Here is a 19,297-nt window from a genome sequence, read left to right as displayed (position 1 = left end):
AGACACTTTGTAAGGAGAGAAAAACTGGTCTGAAGAGAATTTCTCAGGCGCTTTGATCGTCTGATTGCACAAACATCGCCTCGTCAATTTTTCTCACAATCTGAGAGAGGAAGTGGCATGAATAGGAATGTGTTTGGAGCTGGAGGGTGGGGCCAGGAGGGAGAGAGACGCTTCCCCGCCACCCGAAGAGGGAGAGGCAAGGAAAGCTTCGCGAGGAACCTGCGGCGCCGTCCCTCCGTGCGTCCCGCTCCCGGCGGAGCCCTGCCCCCGGGGCAGCGCGGGGCCGACGCCGCAGGAGGCGGCGGGTAGCGTGCGCTCCCGCACCGCTGGGGGCAAAAAGCGCAATTCCGCGTCTCTGGCCGGAGAGGACACCGTCATCCGCGCGGCGGACCATCTCTGGCACCAGACCCAAGACAGCCCTCTCCGGTGTCTACGCGCAGGCGGCTGCGCGTGCCTGCGCGCACACATTCCCGCCTCCGCGCGCCGCTCCCACGCCCCGGGCCCAGTGCCTGCGACGCGCGGGATCCGCCTCCCCGGGCTGGAGCGAGAGGGTCCTCCGCGGCGTCTTTAAGGCTGCGGTCCCCGCCCCTCCCTGTTCCCCGCCCTCCCCCGCCCGTCCTCCTCGCTGTCGCCTCGGCTCCTCCCGACCTCCCCTGGAGCCGGGCTGCCGGGCGTGCGCGGCGCGCGGAGCAGGTGCGGGCGAGCCCCTCGCATGCCGCTGCCCGGCCGGAGGTGGTAGCGGCGCCGGGCGCGCTCCGCGCGCCCCTCCTCCGGGCAGCACTCGGGCTCTGGCGCGCGCGGGGACATGTCGGTGGCGACGGGCAGCAGCGAGGCGGCCGGTGGGGCCGGCGGCGGCGGCGGCGCGCGGGTTTTCTTCCAGAGTCCCCGGGGCGGCGCCGGCAGCCCGGGCTCGAGCAGTGGCTCCTCCAGGGAGGACTCGGCGCCGGTGGCCACGGCGACCGCGGCGGGGCAGGTTCAGCAGCAGCAGCAGCAGCGACGCCACCAGCAGGGAAAAGTGACAGTGAAATACGATCGCAAGGAGCTTCGGAAGCGGCTCGTGCTAGAGGAGTGGATCGTGGAGCAGCTGGGTCAGCTGTATGGCTGCGAGGTACCTGAGCGCGGGGCCGGGAGGGTCGTGGGCCTCCCTCGCCGCTCGGTGCCCACACAGGAATTCTCTGTCCCTGGGCCCCTGACTCCCTGGGACCCAGCTCTGGGAGCTAGGCGCAGGGCGTGCTCTCTCCGGGGTGCCCTCTGGCGCCGGGGCGCCACAGTTGGGACGCCTCTGCCTGGGCCCAGATGCCCGGTGCCCTCAGAGGTGCGGGCCCCTTGGATGGCAGTAAGGAAGGATGGGTTTTGCTAAGCACATTGCTTTTCTCGGAGCCGGGGGTGGGGGGCGCTTCTAGGCTCCAGAGGCAGCTCCACGCAGCGGGGCTCGGAAGGGCTCACGCCAGCTGCGCCTAACCCCACAAAAACAGTTCTTAACTGCTGAGATCCTAGCAATCCCGGCTTCTGTGGGGAGGGAGCAGGGAAGGGACCTGAAAGCTGCTTATCGGAGAGGAGAGGTTCTGGGGATCCCAGAGGACCCCTTGGTTCCTGAAATTCTACATCAAAATCAGGAGATTGAACGCTTTCCCTTTTGCAACCAGCCCCGACGCGCGCTCCCATAATTTATCCTTGCATTTCCCCAAGCCGCACACGTTAGGCTTTGTTGAAGCAGATTTTAACCCCCTTGGTCGAGCTCGGTTACTCCCATTGATGGGAGCCGAGTGAGAGCCTTTGGCAGCCTCGAAAGGTGCCTGGATGAAAGGAAGGTAGCTCTGCGGGTGGTTTGCGCGATGCTCGGAATCCACCAGCTTCCCTCCGCGAGGACCCTGTGACTTCCCACGGTTCAGGGGCTAAGGTTCACACCCGAGTCCGACGGTTGCAGAGATGCCTGGTGTTAGGAGGAAGATTTAGAATAAGCTGTAGCAGACGTCTGCTAGAAAAATGCCTGAAGCCAAAATGATTGCCCAGGAGAGTCTTTAATAACAGCGATTCTGAATGAAGTATTGTACTTCTCTTAAGGGCGTGGAGTTTGGGAAGGGTGGGAAAATGGAGGGAATTAATAATTAAGGAGACGGCTTCTCAGTTAAAGCAGGTTCGTGTCCATAGGGCTGTTAACGCTGTTCAGCAAAAAAAGAGAGAGAGAGAGAGAGCCAGATGAACTCATTGGCTTTTCTCCTGGTTTGGGGTATTCTGTTTTTCACACATTTTATGGCCTATTGTGAACACATCCTTTCCTTCACGTTCTCATGGCAGGAGGCAACAGCATCCTCATTAGGGACTACTGATGAATGATCAGCATATAATGAAGCTTGACTATATGACTAATGGGCTTGTAAAAATATATTTTTTCTCCAGCCTGGCTCTTACAAAAAGCCATCTTAATTGTGTAAATAAACACTGGCCAACACAGGAAGTGTTCCTGGGATTGATTTTTTTTTTTTTTTTTTTTTTTTGGTAGGAAGTTGGCAAAACTCTTGCAAGAAACACTATTTGATTTAGATGGGATGGGATGACTGTTGGGTGGATGGATGTGCTCGGTCTTGCCTCTGTAGAATCCAGTTAATTTTTATTTATTTCATACTGACCTTTATACTCCATTTTGGATTTGGAGAAGATTTAATAGAAATGCTGCTGTTGAAATGCACAGTGCTTGAGCAGCACTCCTTTTAGGGAAGACTAATTAGGGGTAGTTGGGGGGAAGCTAGAGAGTTCTGGCCCCTTAGCATATTGGCAAATCAAAAATCTTAAAAATTCTTCAGAATAATTGGCGGGGGGGGGGATGGTGGATTGGATGTTCACTGTATTGAATGTGTAGGTTAAAAATATATTGGAAAGGGTAAACATGACCTTGAATCTTTTCCTTGTACATTTCGCTTCCCGTTTTAAACCTTCTGACCTACAGCGAACTAGAGATTTGAGAGGGGGCTCTGTGCCCTCAGTGTGCCATTACAATGTGGCAAGTGTTCTCTTCAAGTTGTTTGCTCTCTCACTGTAGGTTGAAGGAATATTGGTCATTGAGAAGGTTGTTGGCAGTTTGTAATTAATTACCAAGCTGACAATATAGCTTCCCTTAATGACAAAAAGCATGTGGGCTCCTAAGTAGACATATAAAGAATTGTTTTCTTCCCTCTATTTCTGCACTGGTGGGGCTCTATTTTTAGCTTAGTTTCTCTGGTCTGGTAGCCTTTCCTTGCTGATGGCTTCAAGTATTTCAGCCTCTGCTCTTAATCGAGAGGGACTGTCCTGGGCTAATAGCTCTGAATTTCATGAATACAGAGGGTAGGGACTGTCCCTTTTACAATTAAAATTGGTAATGTTGTCAAATTTTCATTTCATGCAATTGACACAGAAAGCGAATTTGCCAGACTTCAAACTGGCCAGAGGCCTGAGCTTTCTGCCAAGCTGGGGGAGATGATGAACCCCTATTTAATTTCAGAAGAATGTCTATCAGGCCGGTCAGCAGTTGGAAGACTTGTCCTTTTCAGAATAGAAAATAGTGATCTTTTGGAGAGGCATAAAGCACGATGTTTAAATCAGGAGTGGGAAGGAAGAAATACACAGAACACCTTCCTGGCTGTAGTCTGAGTTCGAAGTTTGCAGTGACTGTCGATTCGATATGGAGAAAAATCTAGAGACGGCATGTGTGGAGTGCTTATTAGGCGCTGCTCTCGACACTGTGTGCTGACTAATTGATTTAGTCTTTACAACAACCCTATGAAGAGGGTGCTGTTATCTGCTTTCCAGACGAGGAAACTGAGACACAGAGTCAGCGGCTCTCCCAAGCCCGCAGAGCTGGTGAAGGGCAGGGCACGTATGAACATGGGTTCATACGGATGGCCGTATGAACCCACCGGCTCAGCACCAGGCCTGCCTCGTAAGTTTGCAGGGGCCCAGGCAAAGAGAACAGATGGAGGCCCTCAAAGCAGAGGTCTACCTATTTAAAGATAATGCAGTTGTAACAAGCATGATATAAAATTTACTCTGTCTGCCTACCTTGACAGTGATATCTCCATAGTGACTTGGAAGGCGAAGTTTGAATTTTGAATTCTCGGACTTCCCAGGGCTCACAGCTGGTATGCAGCTGGAGAATCCCCAGGCCTTGGGCCTGCTTTCTTTTCTTCCCGCGGTACAGTCTCACCTGGTGAAGAGCATTGTGTCCACTCCCATACCCACTCTCTGTCTATACCCTCTGTCCCTCTTTGTCATACCTTTGGCTCAGGCCAGTGGTGGCAAAGGCCCCCTTGGGGGGACAGATCCAGGAGGAGCCTATTCATACGCTGGAAATGGCTTGGTATTGGATCAGGAAACTCTGGGGAGCTGTAGTGGGGCCTGAAATGAGAGGGGCAGCACTTCTGGGTGGGTCCAGTGGGTCCTGGGAACTCTGCAGGGGGCTGGGTGTGGGGAGATTAAGACCCAGGACCATGGCCCTTCCTACCCAGTGTAAGGGCAGTATTGCGGCACACCACATCAAACAGGCTTTTGGATGTATAGAGAAGTGTTTTTCTAAGTTATGAAATGCTTAGTTATGTTTATAGTTATTTTCCATTTCATCTTCTTGTACAGATAGTTAAATTTTCCAGCCAGGGATTTGGTTATAATGGAACTGTTAGAGGATGGATCTGTAGCCACATTGAAGGATTTCTGTTTTGAGACATTTTCATATCTCGTCCAAACCCAGACAGTTTTTAAGAACATTTTGAAATCTGGCACTGCATCTCCTTTGACAAGTATTGCAAGATGGGTAAGTCATAATCATTTTTTCTCATCTTGCCCAGCATCCAGATAACATCTGTACTTCCAGTGTTGCAATTTGGTTTGCTTTGGAAATAAAAGCCTGTTGTTAACCTCAGATTATTGCAATTCCTGTAGCAGCTCCCCGTAAACAGACTTGTGTGCGGAGGGCATTTCCTCGGTTACCCTGAGGGTCCACTTAGGCTTTCCCTTTGCAGCTGTCTGCATTTTATTTTATTTTTTTTTTTATTTTCAAAGATTTTATTTATTCATTGGAGAGAGAGAGAGATAGAGACAGCAGGAGAGGGAATATAAGCAGGCGGAGTGGGAGAGGGACAAGCAGGCTTCCTGCCAAGTAGGGGGCCCGAGGCAGGGCTGGATCCCAGGACCCCGGGATCATGATCTGAGCCAAGGGCAGATGCTGCACGACTGAGCCACCCGGGTGCCCCAGCTGTCTGCATTTTAAAATGTGGTTCCTGTCATGTTATACCTTTGCCTATTCCCTGACTCCCTGTCATTGTTCGTTCTGTAAATCAGTGTTTTTCCAAATGTTTTGATGGTGACCCTAGAAAGAAATACCCTTTAGACTGCTGCCTGACACACGGGCACATGGATGTATGAAAGACACATGGATTCACAAAGCTGTGCTCAATATTACTGTGGATGCTAGAGAAAAAATGACAAGCGTCATCCAAAATAGGACTTTATTCATGTTTAAATACAATATTCTGTTTTATTTCTTTTTCCAGAATTGCTGGTTGTGACTCTCTAAGTTGATTTTAGGGGCACTTGGGTGCCTCAGTCAGTTAAGTGTCTGATGCCTGATTTTGACTCAGGTCAGGATCTCAGGGTTGTGAGATCGAGCCCCACCTCCCACTCTGTGGGGCATGGAGCCTGCTTAAGATTCTCTCTCTCCCTCGCCCTCTCCCTGCCAGCTCATGCTCTTTTTCTAACAAAGTAAGTTAGTTTAAAAAATAAATAGATTCCATAACATTTTTGGACAGTGGCATGCAGTTTTAAAAATACTCCTCGAGGGGCACCTGGGTGGCTCAGTCAGTTAAGCGTTTGACTCTTGATTTCAGTTCAGGGCATGATCTCAGGGTGGTGAGATCGAGCCCTCCGCGTCAGGCTGCATGTTCAGCAGGGAGTCTGCCTGAGATTCTCTCTCTCTCTCTCCCCCTTTGTCCCTCTCCCCCTCTGTCTCTCTAGAATAAATAAATAAATCTTAAAAAAAAAAAATACTCCTCCAGAAAGAAAAACCTGAACATATGTAATAGAATTAGCTGGTGTTTATGAAATGCTCTCAGTGCATCAAGTATGGTTCATGTAGTCCTAGTCACAGTTCCCGATATTCTCATTTTGTGGGTATAGAAACTGAGTCATGGAGATCCCAGAAAGTTGCCCCAGGGCCCACGGCTGAAACGTGCCCGTGCAGGTCCACGTTCCCCCATCCCTTCCCCATGCACCGACTGCTCCTCAAGGCAGGACAGCACTGGGCACCTTCTAAGAACTTCCGTGTATTGTCTACTCCCCGGAAGTGGCTGTTGGAGCCCCTGAGTTGACTGATCTTGCGTGTACAGGGAAATCCCACCATCAGGGAGCTGTTCTTATGCCTGGATGGGGCTTCTAGTTTGAAGTTCAGGTCCTTGTTTTGTATATAGAGTCCCACTCTACGACATCATCTTCTCCTGTTTTGCTGTTTTCTTAGTACCTGAGCCAGAAGGTAGAACCTGTTGCCGAGAGCTTGGTTTGTGGGTTATTTGGTGAAGCATCATGGGTTTGGGTATTGGAGAATGAATAGACTTTTTTAAAAACCTGCTTTTTTTTTTTTTTTTAAACCTCCATAAATGCAATCTGTAAGGAGTCAATGAAGCATGTTGGAAGTCTATGAATAAAAGAATTCTCCATTGCCAAGGGAAGAAAAGTATTTCACATGCTTCCCCTCGGAACAGAGTTAGGGAAATTCGGGGTGAAGGCGGCAGTTAAGAGAGTCAGTGCTCCACTGCTTGAGGTCTCATCATGACCCAGCATTCAGTGGTCGTGAGAGTGTAGGCAATTTCCATAACCTCTTGGAGCCCCATCTTCCCCTTCTATTTAAGGGGATCACCTTGCCCTCTTGGCAGGGTTGTTGTGTGGACCAGATGGGAAAGGCATGGAACATAGATCTGGAACACAGTAGGTATGCAGTTGCCCTTGGACCTGGAACCATAACCAGCCACTATCACTTATTCTCTGTCATGTGGGCAGAGGACAGGAAGGAAGAGAAAAGGTATTCACATCTGTTTGCTGGTAGAACTTGGAGAAGATGAGTGGATACTTGGGTCAGGGATGTTGGTATGTGTTTGAACTTGAACATGGGCAAATCGTCTATCATTCCCTTTTCTCCTAGAATCTTCCTTATTCTGGAAGTTCCGGTGGGTTTTCTTGTATGTATAGAGAAATTAAACTTCAATCTGCATTAATTTTCTCTGCACCTGTCCTGGTGTGGTAGAGCACAGTTGTTCAGTCATTAAGCCTTTACTGAAATGAATGAAAAAGAGTCAATCACCAGAAAACATGTTTTAGCATTGAATGAGTTGGTGGCATTTCTTTGTTAAGAGTCACGGCTAGGAAAAGAAAAACCAGATTTATGGTTTTGTTACAGTAATTCATATCCCACTCTTGCATTATGACTGTTTTATTTCAGCGTTGTTGAAAAGTACACGTACCTTCATTGACTTACTTGCTCCAAACAGGAGTTTACAAATTGTGGTTGCAGTGCATTGATTTTTTTTCAGCTTAGATCGAGGGAATTCTTTTGAGAATCTGATGTTCCCCCTGTCTCCTGCCCACCCTCTTTCCCTCTGCTTCTGCTGTGCCCCGACACACCAGCTGTGCCTCGGGTTCTTGCCTGACATTCACATTTTTTGCTTCCAGGGTCTTTTGCTTTTCTCCCAGCTCTGAAACCACCTGGCTGCTCTTGGCCAACCATACCTCATTGACAGCGCTCCGCAGAGGAGCCCCTGTTTGGAGAGGAGGGAAGAGCCAGGTCTGCATGGTTTCTTCCCACTGTGGGCACCATCTCATTTTGCGGTTTACTCCCTAGTCTCCCCAGGCCGTGCTTGATTATTTCACGGCTATTTCAAACCATCATCTGTCTTTTCAAGGCAACTTTTCCCTGCTCTTTCCTTCCCTGCGGCCCAGTCCTTGGCCCTGTCCTGCACCAGCCAGTGCGGATGCCCAGGGCTCTCTTCCCTTCATCTCTCTCCTGCCTGGGACGGGTTTGCAGCCCAGCTCCCTGCTAGAACCAGGAGCAGCCATTGCCTGCCATGAAAAACGCTTCCCTTCCTCAATCCTGTATCCCCTCTGGTTGCTACTCTTACTATCTATTTTCCTGGAGCCTTCTCCAGACACTGTTGATGCACCACAGCTGCCCTGAGGACCGTGCTGTTCCTCAGTCCAGGGGGACCTCATGAGTCTTTATTTTCCCTGGACTCCTGCCTCTGTAGGCACCCTTTGCCACTCCTTGGGGAAACCTTTGGCTCCAGGGGCAGCCTCGTTGGGTCTCCCACTCCGCCAGCCCCCTTCTGGCTTCTTTCTCTGTCCATCTCTTTGGTCTGATGTTGCACAGGGTCTGTCTTTGGACCCCTGCGCTGCCTTCTGTGATGATCCCCCCCCAACCCACCCACCCTGCACACTCTTTCTGGGTGGTACGAATATTCCCGTGGCTTCAGTTGCTGGCTATATGCTGACAGCTCTTCAATCTGTATTTTTAGCCCAGATCAGTTTTCTGAGGACCAGACATACTCAGAGAGTTTTGAAATGGACATCTCCAGGGACGCCTGAGTGGCTCAGTCGGTTAAGCATCTGCCTTCAGCTCAGGTCATGATCCTAAGGTCCAGGGATGGAGTACCACATCGGGTTCCCTGCTCAGCAGGGAGCCTGCTTCTCCCTCTCCCTTGCCTGCTGCTCCCCCTGCTTGTGCGCTCGCTCTCTCTCTCTGTCAAATAAATAGGTAAAACCTTAAAAAAAAAAAAAAAAGAAATGGACAACTGCACTTAGATGCTCCACGGAAACCTCATGATTCCCTGGCTGGCAGATGAGTTTACCTTCCTATGCAGACCTCCTCTTCTTCCTCTGCAATCGTGGGGCACCAGAGAAGCTGTGACCTGTCCCTGTCTACGATCATGCTGACCCCAGAGGCACATAGCTGTGATGCTGCCACTGCGCCCAGCAGCTCCATTTATTGAGTTCCTACTGGATAACCCCTCCTTGCAGTAACTCTGCAAGGAATAGAGCTATGGAGGGCTTGACCAATAGGCTCCAGTCAGAGGCCATATCCTTCTGGATGACATAATCAGGAACAGATAGTGGTCTCTGGTTCCTGGGCCGGGACCTCCCCCTCGGAGCCCTCCCCTCCAGCTGTCCCTCACTGCGGCCATTCAGAGTGTTTTTCTGAAATCCAGACTGGATCCTCTTATGGCCCATGGGCCTTCATGGCAAAAGATGAGCCCTTAGGCTGCAACCAGTGCTCAGGGGCTCGCCCTGCCTGCTGCCTCTGTAACCCCATCTCTTGCCCCTGTCCCCTCCCTCTGAGATCCTCATGCAGGGCAGACAGGATCCTTTCAGACTTGCTTCTCCTCCTGCCAGACCACCTCTCCCTACCTCTCCTACCTCACTTGTCCACCTGTTACCTGTTCTTCAGACTCACCCTTGGGGTATCTCCTCTAGAAGCTTCTCTGGTACGTCCCCTCATGGCAGCCTGTCTGACTGGCCTCCAGGAGCTTGTGCTTCCTTCCCCCTTTCTTGGAACACGTCTGTAATCCTGTCTCTTGCAGCTTCATGAGGGTATGATCTTGGGGGGGGTCCCTGAGGCCCCAGTGTCTCTCACACACCTGGGTGCCCTAAGGTGTCTAGCACCTGGCCCTCAAGTGAGTGTGACCGAAACTCGCCCTCCAGACCGTCTTCTGGAACTGTGCATTTCAGAAAGACACACCTCAATTAACTGCACTAATGTCATTTGGATCTGCCTGGTTTATAAGTCTACTTTTTCATTGTTGACTCAAACTTTCAGCTCACTCCCCTGGTTGTGAATTATATCTGTGCAGCCCTATGAACCCGTGAATGGCAAGGAAGTGGCAATGGAATAAAGCACAGAGGCAGGGGGATGAAAGTCTTCTGAGGGCGTAATCACAGGTTACTGCCATTCTTCTCCATAATTTTATATTTTCAGTATGTACAAGAATCCTGTTTTATTTGCACAGTCATTGTTCATTTCCCTGAGAGTGGCTGTGCTTGCTGGGCCAAGAGGGGGCGAGCTCTTTTCCATCAGGAGATAAGATTCAGAGCAACAGGCTCATACAAGTCTTATTAGGACAGGGAATGAGAGCCAAGATTGCTGCGTCCGCTTCAAAGTTTCGGCCAGTAAGGTCTCACCAGGTTTTTCTGAGTCAGGACTGGTGCTCTGGAAATCTGTTTCACTGTGTAAGACCTGAGAAAAAAGAAGACACCGGAGTGCAGGTTCATCTCTAACACATGACTTTATGGTTGAGGAAAAAAATGATCAATGAAGGGCTTTTCCTTTTTTGAAGATTCCTCAGGGCCAACTGTGGAAGGAACTTTGGAAGATTGATGGATTGGTGGGTTGGTTGATGGGGTTCATTCATTTCCAGCAGATATTTGCAAAATGAGGAAAGGGGACTAGGAAGCCTTTGTCCTTTAACATTGTTTAAGGGCAAAAGAAAAAGAAAGGAATCCTTTCTGTTACAGGAGAAGAATGGAGGTGTCCATGTGATCGAAGTCCTATGAGGGCAGAGCCTATGTCCTGTTTGCGGTTGTCTTAGTTCAGTACGTTCTTTTACTACATAGTGACTCTGTGCTGCTTCTTTTACTCAAAGCCCTTTCACAGGAAAGGATATGATAAATTTGTTCACTTGAAAATGTAAATGACTAAGCACACTTTAATTATCTATAGGAAGTAGGGCTTTAAGTAAGACAAAGTAATCGCTTAACAAGTGAACTTCAGGAATCAATGAACAGGAATCAATGAATATATTATTTGTGGGCTCTGGAACCTTCTTGGCATTTATGAAATCTATGGACCCAAAGCACGTCCATTGTTCCCAGGATGTCATGGGAAGAGACCCCGGCCTGTGGGACTTGAACTAGTTGGGATGCTGCTTAATTAGCTGGATGGTCTTGGCAAGTCATATTCATGCCAGACTTCTGTTTTCAGGTTTTCTTTCCTTATCTGAAAAAATGAGGGTGGTCTAGGGTTTTTAGGCTGTACGCTTCAGAGCTTCTATGATAGGGGTGCCCTGCACTGCAGAAAATGGGGTTTATTGAAGACAGGGTGATACTTAAAGCAGTAACCGAAGGGTCTTTCTCTCTTAAGGCAAACGTGAGACAGGCATTAGGCTAGTTCACCAAAGGAGCATCTACTTGCAGAGCTAATTCCAGTAGCTCAATGAGAGTGTATCCATCCTTCCCTTGGTGTAGTCTCTTGGGTAACATGGCTTGGATAGGAAGAATCAGATTGAGAAACCTTTTGAAACACCTTATTTCCAATTCTTGATCTCAGCTTGATGGTTTACATGGAAATTGGTCATATCTGACACTCTACTACATAAATATGAGTGACTTGGATTAATCTGGTGTGTTTACATACCATATACACAGTTGAAATGTAGCATGTAAGTTAGAGAGAAATACTGCACAATGTTTCTTAAAAGTAAAATACTCTGCTGTGGTGAAATTACTTAGTTTCGCATGACATCATTCTGTGATGTCTTTTAAGCTTTTTGGAAAGAGGTACCATTTGTAGAAAAACCCTGATTTGGGCTAACTATGGATTTTTAAAAATATGAATGTTGTCCCTTTTTATATTTTTATGAGAAAGTAGTAGAAAATTGCTTTTGAAAATGGGCTTCTATTTAAATGTTGAAATATATGTAATAAACATTCCAAGTTTAAGGAGACTGTAATTCCTTGTATGTTTTTTAGAACCATCTCCTTTCAGTGATTGTAAATAAATTCTCAAATCATCAAAAAAAAAAAAAAAAAAAAAAGAAAAGAAAAAAACAAAACACTTTATTTCCCTCCTCCAGCACTTCCCACTATTGACTTCTAGGTTAAATTTGAAATCTTGACACTGCTGATATCATAGGTACCCTATCTGCCTTTAAAAAAAAAATTTAATTAGGTTAACCTTTAAGAAGAGCTGGCGTGTTTGACTTAAAAATTTTTGGTGTCTAACTTATAATATTGGCTCTTGGGAGGCTTTTCCTCTTCCTTTATTTGTCCTTTACCTTGGCCGTTCACAATGAAGTAATAGTGGTATTTATTTTTAACTTGCGTTGATATAAAATGAGCATCTGAGAGGGCAAATGGTAGCAGCTTTAAGAAATAAAATTTTTTTAATTTAATTTTTTTTAAAAGATGAAGTAGCCTAAAAAAGGGGCTGAAGAAATCTGTATAAACAAATTGATTTTCACTGGGGAATTTATCCCTAGAATGACATTTTATAGTTAGTTTGAGAATGAGCATGACACAGGATAGAAAAAAAATAAATTGAGATTTTTCATGCACAGTTCTGGGGGGGAGTGGAAAGCAGAGTTTTTTGCTCTTAATAATATTTGTTTATTTTGTATGATGATGCAATCCGTAAGGCAATCCATCAGATAACCCTTTCAATCCATACAAAGACTCTGTCATATAAGTAGCTACCTCATTTTTTTTAAAAGATTTTATTTATTTATTTGACAGAGAGAGATCACAAGTAGACGGAGAGAGAGGCAGGCAGAGAGAGAGAGAGAGGGAAGCAGGCTCCCTGCTGAGCAGAGAGCCCGATATGGGACTCGATCCCAGGACCCTGAGATCGTGACCTGAGCCGAAGGCAGTGGCTTAACCCACTGAGCCACCCAGGCACCCAGCTACCTCATTTTTAAAAAAGATTTATTTGTCTAAAAGAGAGAGAACACAAGCACGGAAGGGAGGGTCAGAGAGAGAGAGAGAGAATCTTAAGCAAACTCCCAGCCTAGTGAGGGCTCAGTTCCACAACCCTGAGATCATGACCTGAGCTGAAATCAGGAGTCAGATGCTTAACGGACTGAGCCACCCAGGTGTCCCAGTAGCTACCTCATTTTTAAAACAACAGAACTGAGGCTCAAGGGCACCTGAGTGGCTCATTTGGGTAAGCATCTGACTTGGACTCAGTTATGATCTCAAGGTCCTGGGATAGAGCCCGGAGTCCACACCTGTGCTCAGCAGGGAGTCTTCTTGTCCCTCTGCCTCTCCCCCCACTTGTGCTCCCCCCCCTTCAAATAAATAAAATCTTAAAAAAAATAAAATAAAACAACAGAACTGAGGCTCAGAGAGACTCAGTTCCCTGCCCGAGTGTAAGTTACTGGCAGGAAAAAGAGGAAGATACACACTTCGAAACCATGACCTCGAGGGTCACCTCCCACCACTCTGGTCATTTCCAGCTATTCTAGAACGTCTGCCCCCGTGGCTCGAGCAGAGTTCTTGTGCCTAATCATTGGATACATTTCCAAACATGCTTCATCTTAGTTGAACAGTTTACAGGATCCCATTCTATATATTTGTTCCCAATTCATTAGATGAACCATCAACAGGATTCAGGCATTTCTTTGGAAAAATTCAAATCTATCAATTCTCAGGTCCATATCATAGGAAGAGTACTGCGTATTTCTTGGATGGCCAAGTCTGCACAAACAGTATACGCGAGCCCTTGCGCTCTTCAGCTGTCCACACAGGTGGAGTTTTGAGGTGAAGTTGGAAACTCACTTTAAATAAAGCATTGGTTGCACGGTGGGTCTTTTCTCCAACCTGTTTGAAAGCGTCAGCTTTTACCTGTCACGTGATAGAAGTAGAGAAACGAGGCTTCTAAATAAAATGTACAGACGTCTTACCAGCTTCCTTCGCTTTTGTTAAAGGATATTTTTGCCCTGAGCTGCTTTTTCAATCATCTGTTAATATCTTTTCTATTTTATGTGTCAGTCGTACAATGGATGTAGATGCTCCATTCATTTCTGCAGATGTTAAAAGAATCTGATCTGTTTCAAGCCAAAGAGGTAAGGTGTTGAGATTTCAGATTGGTAAAGATGATCTTTGGTTCTTAGGGCCAGTGCTCTACCTAACAATTCTCATTAGTCAGCTGGTTTTTCTTCTGTTGGTGATGGGGTGTGGCAGCTCTCCGACAAGTCAAGAGAAGATGAGTCATTGATTTGGTGTGAAAACAGGATTATGCTTGCCACAACGAAAAGAGCCTACAAATATTACAACTAAAAAATAAAATAACATGTACTATCTCTGGTAGACAAGTGCCTTTTGTTAAGCTAGAATATCCCATTTCTGCAGCAAAGCCCAGATGGTTCAGCATTCAGGAATCTTCTGCCAGAAGCAGTTTGTATGGATGGATGTTTAAATAAAAACGTGTGTATTTAGGTAAACAGAACATCGTCTAAACTAGCCTGAGACTTTAAAAGCATTTAGCTGCCATTCATGTCTCAAACCTCTAGGATATTCGCATATAAAAATCAGAGAGGGAGAGTGGGCTGCACTTTGTTAAGTGAAATATCCCAAGTTCGAATTAACTCGTTTTGCTCTAAAGAAGAAGAAAATGAGGAACTGGTCTGTTTGTCATTGACACCTTGCGTGAAGCAGTTAAAGACACTGAAGGAGGGCAAAGAATGAGGGGCACCTGGGGGCTCAGTGGGTTAAGTCTCTGCCTTTGACTCCGATCATGATCTCAGGGTCATGGGATCGAGCCCTGCATCGGGCTCTCTGCTCAGAGGGGAGCCTGCTTCCCCCCCCTCTCTCTGCCTATCTCTTTGCCTACCTGTGATCTATCAAATAAATAAATAAAATCTAAAAAAAAAAAAAAAAAAAAAAAGAGATACAGAGAATACATAGAACATTTAGCAAAGTATTGGTTCTCAAGTCAGTTATTATGACGAAGCCACTGTCCCCCGCCGCAGGTGCGAGGCTGGGGGCTCTGAGCCGGTCTGGTGTGTGGGGTGTAGACCAGCCTTCTTCTCAAGGAATGCCGGCTGTCTTTTTCTCTCTGGCCCCACTTTAGAAAATCAGAACAAATGGGAAGGTTCCTACATATGGCTTCCTGCTGGTGGTAGGAAATAAGTTGTCTCATTTCAGGATCCCTTATTGGTTTTGACCTTGGGTTTCTTTTAAATGCTTAATGCCTGGCTTGGGTGGCTCGGTGGGTTAAGCCTTTGGCTCAGGTCATGATCCCAGGGTTCTGGGATGGAGCCCCGAATCAGGTTCCCTGCTCAGTGGGAAGCCTGCTTCTCTCTCTCCTTCTGCCTGCTGCCCCCCCCCCCCGTGCTTGTGCGCTCTCTCTCTCTCTCTCTCTGACAAATAAGTAAATAAATAAAATCTTAAAAAAAAAAAAAACAAATGCCTAGATGTCCGGCCTGGTGCGGGCATCACATTATAAGGGAGATGGGGCATCGCCCTGGAGCAGAAATGGGCTTGGTCTGCCCAGAAGGATGAAGCAGGCTCCCTGCACCTGCCTTTATTCACAGTAAGTTTCTGAGGCGTCAGCCTTGGGTTCCTTTAATTTCCCCTTTTAAATGATCCAGCCCTGTCAGGGATGTTTTGAGGGTTAATAACGTTAAGAAAATCATCCCAGAAGAAGCGCGCGGTATTTATGAAAGTACCATTAGCAACATCTCTGCTCTTTTTACCACGATCGATTCATTCAGTCTTCTTATTACAAATACTCAAGGTAAAGATACATTCTTTGGCCAAAAAGAGAACAGAGGCTCTTGAAGTTTTTGTTTTGAAAAAAAAAAAAAAATTAGGCCATGGTTGAAAATTTTGGTCACACACCAGGATTTATGATTATGGAATAACCTTGCCAGTGCCTCGGGATAAAAAATGTTGCCGGGCTGCTTCAAGAGAATTACCTTTTCAGTTCAAGAGAATTATTGCATGTGAGTTAAGTGATAATATATCTATTATCATATAACATTCATTCTGGATCAAAGTCCTTTTTATAGGTTATCTTCCATGTATGCCTAGAAAAAGGGTTGCAAAGATGGGTAATAAATATTAATAGTGTTTTTAGTGTCATTATTATAATTTTTATTTTGTTTACAATGTATGTAAACCAATGAATGCATTCCTTTTATGTGAGAAAGCTATGGTTCTTTTAAAAAGGCGGTGGGCGTGGGTATGCCTGTCGTCACCTGTGAGGAAAGGGCTCCCCGCCTTCAAGGACACCAGCTCCCCTGTCACAGAGCTTTACCATGTTAAGAGCAAATTTTCTGGGGCTTTGCCTTCTCCCCTTTCTGAGGCAGCCAAGAGGTTTTTATTTATTTTTTAAAAATTTTTTTCCTTTTTTTTTTAAATTTCTTTTCAGTGTAACAGTATTCATTGTTGTTGCACCACAACCCAGTGCTCCGTTTAATCCGTGCCCTCTCTAATACCCACCACCTGGTACCCAACCTCCCACCCCCCGCCCCTTCAAAACCCTGATTGTTTTTCAGAGTCCAAAGTCTCTCATGGTTCACCTCCCCTTCCAATTTACCCCAACTCCCTTCTTCTCTCTAACAACCCTTGTCCTCCATGCTATTTGTTATGCTCCACAAATAAGTGAAACCATATGATAATTAACTCTCTCTGCTTGACTTATTTCACTCAGCATAATCTCTTCCAGTATCGTCCATGTTGCTACAAAAGTTGGGTATTCATCCTTTCTGATGGAGGCACAATACTCCACAATACTTCCTTATCCATTCGTCCATTGAAGGGCATCTTGGTTCTTTCCACAGTTTGGCGACCATGGCCATTGCTGCTATAAACATTGGGGTACAGATGGCCCTTCTTTTCACTACATCAGTATCTTTGGGGTAAATACCCAGTAGATGTTTTTATTTTCAAGTGCAAATAATTAAGGAAAAAGTAAGCTAACAATTTTGTTCATATTCTATTCTTTACCTTTGCCGACTAAGCACTGGTAATGCTTTGGGAAATCATGGTGTCCTTGGTAAGATTAGTTTGTCACATTCTGCATCCCTTCCTGAGATCCCCCAATCCCCTAAATGATTTTTTTTTTTAATGTGCATACGAAAGACTTACTCTTTGCACTGTAGAGTTCTCTGGGTTTCGACAAATGTAGAGTGTCATGTGTACTCTCACAATATCACATAGAATAACAATGGAATACTATGCAGCCATCAAAAGAAATGAAATCTTGCCATTTGCGGTGATGTGGATGGAACTAGAGGGTATTATACTTAGTGAAATAAGTCAATCAGAGAAAGACAAGTATCATATGATCTCCCTGATATGAGGAAGTTGAGAGGCAACATGGGGAGTTTGGGGGGTAGGAAAGGAATAATTGAAACAAGACAAACCATAAGAGACTCTTAATCTCACAAAACAAACTGAGGGTGGCCAGGGGGAGGGAGTAGGGAGAGGGTGGTTGGGTTATGGACATTGGGGAGGGTATGTGCTATGGTGAGTGCTGTGAAGTGTGTAAACCTGATGATTCAGACCTGTACCCCTGGGGCTAATAATATATTATATGTTAATAAAAAAATAAAAACTTATAAAAAATAAAAATTAATAATAAAAAACAATATCACATAGAATAATATCATCGCCGTAAAAAAGTCTCCTGTGCCTCACCCATTCAGCTCTTTCTGCTTCTCCCCAAGCCCCTGATAACCGCCAATCTTTTTAGCATTGCTGTAGTTGTGCCTTTTCTGGAAGGGCATAGAACTGGAACCAGACAGTATAAAGCCTTTTCAGCCCGGCTTCTTTTACTTAGCAATAGGCATTTAATAATCATCTACGTCTTTTTGTGACTTGGTAGCTCAGCTCTTTTTATAACTGAATAATGTCACATTGTATAAATGTACCACATTTTATTTGTCCATTTGGCTGTTGGAGGACATCTTGGTTGCTTTGGGTTTTGGGCAATTATAAATATACCCGATACACACATTTGCATGCAGGCTGTTCTGTGGATATAAGCTTCAGATCAGTTGGGTAACTATGCCAGACGGCAGGGCCCAGGTGCCGGGGACCCTGCAGTGAACCAAAGGCGCCAAGAGTCTGTGCTCCAAACACAAACACAGTAAGCAAACCGAAGTGGGTTCAGCTCAGGAGAAGTGCTGTGAAGGAAACAGAACAGGCCTGGGGGATAAAGGGTACACTGTGGCCTGTTTGGTGGGACCAAGGATGGGCCTCCCAAGGTAAGTGGTCACACGGGCACCTGAACCTCTATGATGAGAGATGACTGCAGTGGCAAAGGCCTTGGGGGTACATGTCACTGAAGTTTGCTCATTTTAGTGGCCATCCCATTCCACATGTGAGTGGTCACACTTCTTTTTCATCTGTTCTGCTTCTCATGGGCATTTGAAAGGTTTCCAGTTTGGGGCTGTTCCGAATCGAGGTGCTGTGAACGTTACCGCACACGTCTTTTGGTGAACATATGTCTGCGTTTCTGCTGGGTTCTACGCATTGTGGCGAGATTGCTGGCTTAGTAGGAGTGCATATGTTCGGCTTTGCAGACTGTATATTTCCAGAGGATTGTATATATGTCAGCCAAGAGTAATTAGACTGACTTACACTCCCACCGAGGTAAGGAGACGACCAGTTGTTTCCCATCCTTGCCAACACTTGGTGCTTTCTCTTTTTCACTTTCACTCTTAGGGAGACCATCACATTGGGGTGTTAGTTGGCATTTACCCAAGGACTTAGAAAGTTCAGCCCCTTTTCATACGCTTATTGATACTTTGGGGATCCTCTTTGCGAAGTGCCTGTTCAAATCTTTGGCCCACTGAAAAGTAAAACGTTGAGTAGAGTTGTCAGTCGTACTGATTTTTATGAATCCTGGCTACTAATCTTTATACATCCTAGATAAGCGTCCTTGGTCAGAAATAACATGTTGTTTGAGTATTTTCTCCCACCTTGTGAGCTGCCTTTTTTTTCACTCTTATAATGGTAAGTGTCTTTTGATGAATAGACGTTTTTAATAGTAATATTGTTCAGTTTACCAGTTTTCTGCATTTTGCATCCTGTTGGAGAAATCTTTGCTTCAAGGTCATGGAGATGTTCTTGTATGTTACTTTTTGGAGCTTCGCTGTTTTACCTTTTATATTTAGATCTGTAATCTATCTGAAATTGATTTTTATGGTATAAGGTAGGGATCAAGATTCATTTTTTCCCCTCCAGTTGACCCTGTACCATTCATTAAGTGTCATCCTCTCTCCAGTGCACTATTGTCACAAATCAGGGGACCGCTTCTCTGTGGGTCTGTTACAGATTCTGCTGAGTGTATTTTAATGTTGGGTTAAGCCTTCCCGTCTTGCGCACAATACTTCCATTTTCATTTCCTGGCACGGTGACCCATGCACTAAAATGGTAAATGGTTAGTAAATATCAACTATTCAAGGGGCAGGTCTGAACTTGCCTTTAGACAAGTGTATTTAAAATCTCTAGGCTCAGGCTCAAAGAAAAGATACTCAGATTTCATTTTAGAAAAGACTTTACT

The 19,297-nt window shown here is 46.1% G+C and overlaps 1 protein-coding gene across 2 annotated transcripts in view; it reads left to right on the top strand.

Annotated features, from left to right (window-relative positions):
- The first annotated feature begins 205 nt into the window (after positions 1-205).
- PPP1R14C (protein phosphatase 1 regulatory inhibitor subunit 14C) overlaps positions 206-19,297 on the top strand; it is an 87,208-nt gene continuing 68,116 nt past the window's right edge. Inside the window, exon 1 of one of the 2 annotated variants that reach the window (XM_045080189.1) lies at positions 206-1,108. In XM_045080189.1, the coding sequence (XP_044936124.1) occupies positions 806-1,108 (303 nt within the window). In that variant the 5' untranslated portion in view covers positions 206-805. The remainder of the gene's footprint in view (positions 1,109-19,297) is intronic. The other variant, XM_013056643.2, reaches the window with a different exon arrangement.

The sequence above is a fragment of the Mustela putorius genome, unplaced genomic scaffold (genome assembly GCF_011764305.1).
Source record: "Mustela putorius furo isolate JIRA1106 unplaced genomic scaffold, ASM1176430v1.1 tig00000450_pilon_pilon_pilon, whole genome shotgun sequence".
Classification (NCBI taxonomy): Eukaryota; Metazoa; Chordata; class Mammalia; order Carnivora; family Mustelidae; genus Mustela; species Mustela putorius.
This window is presented reverse-complemented; position numbering and strand designations above follow the sequence as displayed.